The sequence below is a fragment of the Cyprinodon variegatus genome, unplaced genomic scaffold, assembly GCF_000732505.1.
Source record: "Cyprinodon variegatus isolate N-32 unplaced genomic scaffold, C_variegatus-1.0 Scaffold9, whole genome shotgun sequence".
In the NCBI taxonomy this organism is placed as follows: Eukaryota; Metazoa; Chordata; class Actinopteri; order Cyprinodontiformes; family Cyprinodontidae; genus Cyprinodon; species Cyprinodon variegatus.
In genome coordinates this window covers 2,488,230-2,495,446 of record NW_015150462.1, presented here as the reverse complement: position 1 = coordinate 2,495,446, position 7,217 = coordinate 2,488,230, and the positions used below count along the sequence as shown (strand labels likewise).

General features: G+C 39.0%; 1 protein-coding gene across 1 annotated transcript; it reads right to left on the bottom strand.

Annotated features, from left to right (window-relative positions):
• Positions 1-1,713: 1,713 nt before the first annotated feature.
• On the bottom strand, positions 1,714-6,107 carry cpo (carboxypeptidase O). Its single transcript, XM_015378201.1, has 9 exons — positions 5,300-6,107; positions 5,100-5,139; positions 4,923-5,024; positions 4,733-4,837; positions 4,475-4,591; positions 4,104-4,194; positions 3,779-3,981; positions 2,114-2,198; positions 1,714-2,035 (listed from the first exon to the last, which is right to left on the bottom strand). Exons 1-9 carry the CDS (start codon positions 5,365-5,367, stop codon positions 1,770-1,772), a joined length of 1,077 nt encoding a protein of 358 aa, XP_015233687.1. The 5' UTR covers positions 5,368-6,107; the 3' UTR covers positions 1,714-1,769.
• Positions 6,108-7,217: the final 1,110 nt, after the last annotated feature.

Here is a 7,217-nt window from a genome sequence, read left to right as displayed (position 1 = left end):
TAAGGAGTAGAAGTCAGAAGTAGGAAGAATAATAAGTAATGGAGTAAAGTATATATACCTAAAAAGTGTACTAAAGTACAGTAACAAAGTATTTGTACTTTGTTACTTGACACATCTGCAGTTTAGGAATATATTTAGGGAGAGTTACAAGCAATAAGGAATAATATAACAACAAAGTTTGATAATCTGTGAGCGTTGCATAGGAGATGGTGAGAGGAGAAATAGGAAAAAAAATCATAGAAACACCCTTAAAGACGTATGAAATGAGTCAGGCATCTAAACTAGAAAGTATCTGATACTGGGAAAATATATTTACTTCCTTAAAAATAACTCTCAATATAAAAATGTTTAACTTCAGTAAATACAAATATGCAAGTACAAATACAAAAACTATCTAGACCTGCCTATCCATAAGATTCCACATTGAGCCTGAATAATAAAACTGTGTTTTTGTATAACTCATCCAAAACTTTACTTTTCACATAATCAGGCTTCAATTATGACTTATATAAATAAAAAAAAAAAATCTAATTTTTTAAATTAGAGTTGCTAACAGTTGCCTAGGCTGACAGTGGCTAGGCTAATTGAAGTTAGCCCTGTCAATGTTAGCATTTAGCAAAGCTGGTTTTTCAAGTGGCAGCTAAAATACAGTAAAACCTTCAGGTCCAACGTTTTTATGGGTAAAGTCTGCTAACAACCAAGGCTTCATATTTACGTCATCACACTACAGCTAGCTAACATCTAAGCTAATTAGCATTACCTAGTTGTATATGCTAGCTACCAGCTACTTAAAACAATGTATATAATTTTACTTTTTTTTGTCTTAAAAATTAAATACAGGAAACTTGGTCCTCTTAAAACTGGAACTCAAATCTGTCTCATATAGATTTATGGTATATATGTTTTTCAGATTCACCACTATACAAGGAAGTATAGTACGGTATAAAAATGAGTGTTTTCTATGGTTGATTTATTTTTTCTTATTTAATGCTAGATCTGTATTTAATGCTACATCATAATTTGAGTGTTTTGCTCCTGTAATCAACTTTTTTGGCCGACAAAAATATTAATTATAAGTACCTTTTTTAGCCAAAATCATAATGCGAAACAAAATGTGTGCTATGAAATTATCTGTTTATGCGAAAAAGAGCTAATCCTGTTTGAGTGACGCAACATGGGATGTTTATCAAATCCTATCCCTCCCAATGGGTTCACTTTCCAAAGCTTGCATGTATTTCTAACATATGGACAAAGTATGTCTATTTTCCAATTTGGAGGTGTATAAACTGAGGGTTACTTCTTGAATATCATAACACCGTTTGATCCATCCTGAAAAAAGTATGTGGCACAACCCCTTTAAGAACAAAAAAACGGGGAATCTTGTGTCAAAGCAGTTGCCGTTAAACAGGGTTATTAGACAAGACAATTATTTAGCATCAGATAGTAGCACTGACATTGTTAGGATTCAATTATTAGCATAATAAAACACAAAATTCCTTTAGGATTTCCAAAAGAAAGCTTTCAAACAGAGCCAGCCTTTCTGTTATCTGCTGAAATTCTTGCTCTCTCCAGCTCTTATGTAGCTTGAATAAACTGAAAACATGTCTCAGTGTGTAGTAAAAATTTATTAGTTACTCATGCAATATATTTTGCAGTCATTGTATCCTAATAAACTTGAAAACAAAGAAATATTTAGTGAAATATAATCACAGGTTCTGCTCAAATATAAGAAACTCCTTCTATTTATAGTTTGAGAGCAGCTTTTCTCCTCACAGCAGGTTGGCCCCGGAGACCCCCACCGCTAACAGCATGGTCCAAAGGGTTGCTGCAGCAGCGGCTGCCGCACCGCTAAAGGTCTTGTCATGGGCGTAGGTGATGATGTGCAGAGCCCCATGGTAGGCCTCCTCGCAGGTCGGCTGGATCTGGTCCTCGGGGAGTTCAAAGCCGTACGTTCCGTTATCTCTCAGCTCAAAGGTGAAGGTCAGGGGGATGTCCTGCATTCGAGCCCAGTCTCTGGATGAACCAGAGTTGGCATCTGAAAAGCGGATTATGTTTCTTTGATAAAATGCTTCAAAACTGTAATTTAAAGGAACAAAAACAATGTCCAACATACATAATACATCCGGGGAGGTTCCTACTGTGTAGTTTTTCCCATGGACTTTCCAAATGGCTTCAGCTGCTCCCTTTCCCACATTCATCTGAAGAGTCAGACAACAGCTTATGTCAGGTAATCAGAGAACAATCCAGAGATCTCTGCTCTTCATTGCTTTATTGAGAAAAACCTAATGGAAAATAGCAAGGAGTTGTTTACCCAATCCGAAACCTTTCAGGGCTTCATCTGTATTCATGACTTCATCTATCACTGACATATTATGGCAAAATGAGCAGAAAGATTTTGCTCAGCTGCGCTCGGCAGCAGAGAACGACAGCGCTGGCCGTGCACAAACACTTCGGCGGGGGAGTGTGAGAACACGCAAGGAAACACTGCAGCCCCGTTTTAGTCACAGGGGGCCTCGACAGAGACCAGCCAGGACTGAGCTGTTATATATATAAGATCTGTTTTCATGTTGAGATCATGGATACGCTTAGAAAAGATTGCTAATATCTGTTGTTTTCTTTCACCTTTTTTGGATAATATTAAAATTTCCATCTCATGCAGCGTCTGATTTTTGAAAATATAAGTGACTGTAATGATTAAGTTGCATAATCTAAAGAGTCCTTCACTTTTTTCCAGCTGCAATAAGGCTATGAGCTTCGCTTATCAAATAGTCCTGTATCTGGGCATATAACTGGAAAATTAGGTGGAAGGAAAAACTGCGGAGGCAACTGTGATAGTTTCAGACCAAACTACAGTAAATCCAGATACTAGAGTCTGAGGGACACAGGATCTAAACTGCAGATGTGGGTTAAGTTTCCACAGTCACTGATCCCTGCTAGTAAGCTTTATCCAGATGCTAATTTTGTCAACCATCAATGCTTTGTCCAATCTACTAAGTAATACCTGAAAACACATATAACATCTCTATATAATTTTTTACAATTAACTGACTTTTGTGTTGCTATGACTACCAGGAAGAACAGAAATGCATGCATTAACCAATATACTGATAAATGCATTTGAATTTAACGACTGAAATAAACACATTTTTCTACTATATTCCACTTCAACAGTACCATTGCTTAAATGCTTCCCTCTGCTAAAAAAGACAAATGGATTGATGTGTAAAAAGTTCCCTCTTTAAAAATTATTACCTGAATTATTCAGGCTCTCTTTCATTACTACACTGCAAAAAAAATGAAATCTAAATACGTTATTTTTTCTTTAAATAAGTGCATTTTTTCTTGAATTAAGGATTTAAGTAAGACACTTTGCCAATAGAACAAGCCAATTTACACTTAAAATAAGAAAAAAAACAATTGTATTGTCTTATTTCAAGTGTATAATATCTAGATACCTTATTTTAAGAGTAAAAATACAAATTCCATTGGCAAATCATCTTATTTACCTGCTCTAATTAAGGGGAAATACCCTTAGTTTAAGACATTTTTACTCATTTTGAGATCGTTTTTGCAGTGTATCAGGTCTTTCCCAGTATTTAAACTTTTTTTTAAAACCTGTCTTATGAACTCTGCATAGAGTGAAGCTGGATGACTGTGTGGGAAAATATCTCAATTTGTAGAAATGTGCACATAAGGCTGCACAAACTGCAGATGTCCCTGCATAGCTACAGTGTATTGCATGAACAGAACATGCATGACTGTGTCTGAATGTAAATACCAGCTCCTCATAGTTGGGGGCGGTGAAGTTGGGGTGTCCGTAGGGAACCAGGAGCAGCTGGCCGTAGGAGTGGATGGTGAGGAAACACAGGAAGTCTTCCTTTCGGCTTCCAACAAAGTAAGTTACGGCCTGGGCTTCGGGCTCTGAGATGGGCCCTCTCCCACAGTAGATGTTGGAGGAGCAGTCAGACGACACCCCAACGGCTAAATAAGGAGAGAGGAAACCTGAATCAGAATCAGTAGAAATACCCTTCCTCCTCACTGACCAAACCAAAAAGTTTCACTGCGTCGAGCTCAGCATCAAACGATGCTGATGAGACACTCACTGCCCCAGTTGGCATCAAAGTTGCGGTTGAGATCGGTGCCGTAGCAGCCGCCTGAAGGTCCTGGTGACCTGTTCTTCCTCCACAGTCGGGTCTGAACAGATCAGAGCGTTCAGTCAGATGTATCGAAATACAGCGACACAAGAAATGAACCACTTGACATTTTATCTGAATTTGCTGCCGTCTCCTATAGTTTGGGCATGAGGATCACCGGAAATCATCTTCAATGATTAAACCAGAACTCATTTCTACTCGAGTGCTGTTTTCCTAATAGCATATCCTCTCATGTCCCGCTCACATGGGGCTCCAGAGTTTTATAGGAGATTGGACGACTTTAATTGGATAAATATCCATCAAGATGCGGGGAAACTGACTGAGATGTCCTTCCAGGAATACATGTAGCCATCTATGTTGAGCACCGGCGTGACGTAGAAGTCCATGTTCGTCATCATTGCTTCCATTTTAGCATCTGTTTTGTATGTCTGGAGAATCTGATTCCAAAGAAAACAGATGGAAGGAGCTTAATACAGGGCAGAAAACTTACAAACAAAAAACCTACATGAATTAGCTTCTGCTTCTTGGTTTCAACACACTATAAAACAATGCAAGTTCTGTAGATCCAGTCTATTTACCTGTCTGACAAAGTACTGACAGAAGGCCGGAGCGATCCACTCTCTAGCGTGAATTCCACAGTCCATCCAGATGGCCTTTTTTTTGGCTTCAGATTTAAGACCAATCTGGAAAACCGGAGCAAATGCGTCTAAATTTAAACAGCCTGTCTTTTTAAACACATGCATTTTATTCATCCAACATCTGCTTCACCCTCAGCAAGCTTATAGTCCTGTTCTCGTAAGTCTTCCCATAATCCACTATGGTCACCACATCGGGGTGATCCTTCTCCATCTGAGTCATCCAGGTGCTGATCTGTAAGGCGGAACAATGGAATCACATAGGATGCGTGTTTTAGTATAATTTAAAGCAATGATCCGGTTCCCTCACCTTCTCCATTGGATGGTACTTGTAGTAGTCATGCTCCGCTCTGTTGCTTGAAACACAAAATGCATTAAAACCTACTTCTACTCCTCTATTTTCATAAAAACAAATCTATTAATAGAAAAAATTCCGATATTTCGCTCCTAAAAAAATAATAATTGAATGAAAAATAAAACAAAGATTTTTTTTTCATGATTAAAACCCACCTCTCCAGCGTTAATACCCCCGGCGCTAGGAGCAACGGCACAAATAAGAAACCCACCACGTTCATCATTGCGTCTTAGTTGAAGGAAACGCTTGTTTGTTACTTTCCTTTGCAAAGCCTTGATTTACGTGATCTGATAAAGCTTGACCTTTGCCCCTGCTAAAGAGGGATGGCGGCCTAGCGTGCTATCACTGTTATGGTTAATGCTTCATCTTTTAGGAGCCTTTATTACTTTACACCTTTTATTGTGGAGGGTTATTGCTGCTTTTGGGGTAATCATCGAGCAGGTTCTCATATGTCAAATGACCCATAAAGATATGTAAATACAGCTATAATAAGGTGGACTTAGCCACTTAGCATCACAAAACACATGAATAAGCATATTGCTTTTATTATCTGACAGTTAGTGTTGAGAAGTTGGAACTCATTCTGGGTTTTTTACACCTAAACACGTCTAGTTGGATCAGTAAAAAGTAGTGCATTACTGCAAAGTATCCTGATAAATAGTTTTAAAGAGGTTTTAAACCTAAAAATATTAAAGGGTAGCATGGATTAGTAATTTTGCTGCTCTGGTAGCTGCAGGGTTTTTATGTATATCCAGATGGAAGAAAAATATAATTTTTCTTTGTAGAACAGCTGACGCTCAGGTAGATTAGATTTTGAAGGCATGCTGAAGCTTCGCAGATGGGTTTAGGCCTGGTCCGTGATTGTACCTCCTTAAAATCTTTACCTTTTTTAATCCAACCCTGCTTTGAAATTCTCCTCAACCTTTCTGCTGTGTCTCTTGGCCCACATGAACTAAACTTTTCCATTCAGCAAGTGGTCAAAAAACATGGAGTACAGGCAGAGGGAAGCTCTTGTTTTATAGAAATGCACATAAAACAATTGTTTGCTTGTGTTTTTTTTATGGTTACCAAACTGTGATTGTTAGTTATGCTACGAATCAATGGTTTATGTGTATCAAGGCACCTCAGGAGGTATTGGAACGCGTCTTGAGTGCTTCTGAGCGTTTGAGTTGACGCGCTACACAAGCAGCAGCTGCTGAGTTGAAAAATTTTAACTTTTGCTTCTTCTTACAGCTGCCTTTGACTCTGTGGACCACTGCTCAAGTGGATCAAGTCCTAGCGCGACTTGAGCAGTGGGTGGGCATTACAGGATCTGCTTTCATGGTTCCAGTCTTATTTGACTGATCGGAGCTTTTCTGTGCAGCTAGGTGAATTCACCATCTTCAGCCCCTCTCAGTTCTGGGGTTCCCCAAGGCTCCATTCTTGGACCTATTCTTTTTATTCTTTATATGTTACCATTAGGGTCAATTTTCAGGAACCATAATCTTTCTTTTCATCGTTATGCTGATGACGTCCAGATCTACTTTCCTTTAGCATCAAAATCCAACAACCACATACGGTCATTTTCTGACTGCTTAAACAATGTGGATAACCTCAAACTTTTTGAATCTGAATGAAAGTTGGCATGATTAGACTAAGGTTAAGACCTAAATGCAGAGGACCAAACAGGGAGATCAGGGAAAAGGTTTAACAGGTTTTATTGAAGAAATAATTCAGAGAGAAGTGTTGCTCTGAACACTGCTCAACCGGAACTGAAAAGTGAGGGGAAGACACAGCGGTTAGTTCAGGCTCAGTGGGAAATTTGTTTCGGGAACTTGGAGAAGAGGATTTGGTTGCTGACTCACGTTTCCACAGAAGTTGTTGAATCCTTGACTCCAGTCTGTATGCTGTAGTTCCAGTGTTTGTCTGATTCGGTGGAGGGCGGAACAGGGTTTACCCAGAATGCGGTTGTTAATAGGTGAACGGAGAAAACTGTCTGCCACTCAGATTTCCTGCGGTACTTGAACGGGTCGTAGTGGAGATGAATCCCTTTCTCAGTGATCCTTCCAGGGAGAGAAGGTCCGAGAAATCCAG

Bases quoted from the DNA above. Each gene is read 5' to 3' on its own strand.
- cpo (XM_015378201.1), bottom strand. From the start codon at position 5,367: ATGATGAACGTGGTGGGTTTCTTATTTGTGCCGTTGCTCCTAGCGCCG. The intron at 4,838-4,922 runs GTGAAGCAGATG...CCGGTTTTCCAG, and splicing joins GGACTATAAGCTTGCTGAGG to ATTGGTCTTAAATCTGAAGC. The intron at 4,592-4,732 runs GTAAATAGACTG...CTTTGGAATCAG, and splicing joins GTCAGTACTTTGTCAGACAG to ATTCTCCAGACATACAAAAC.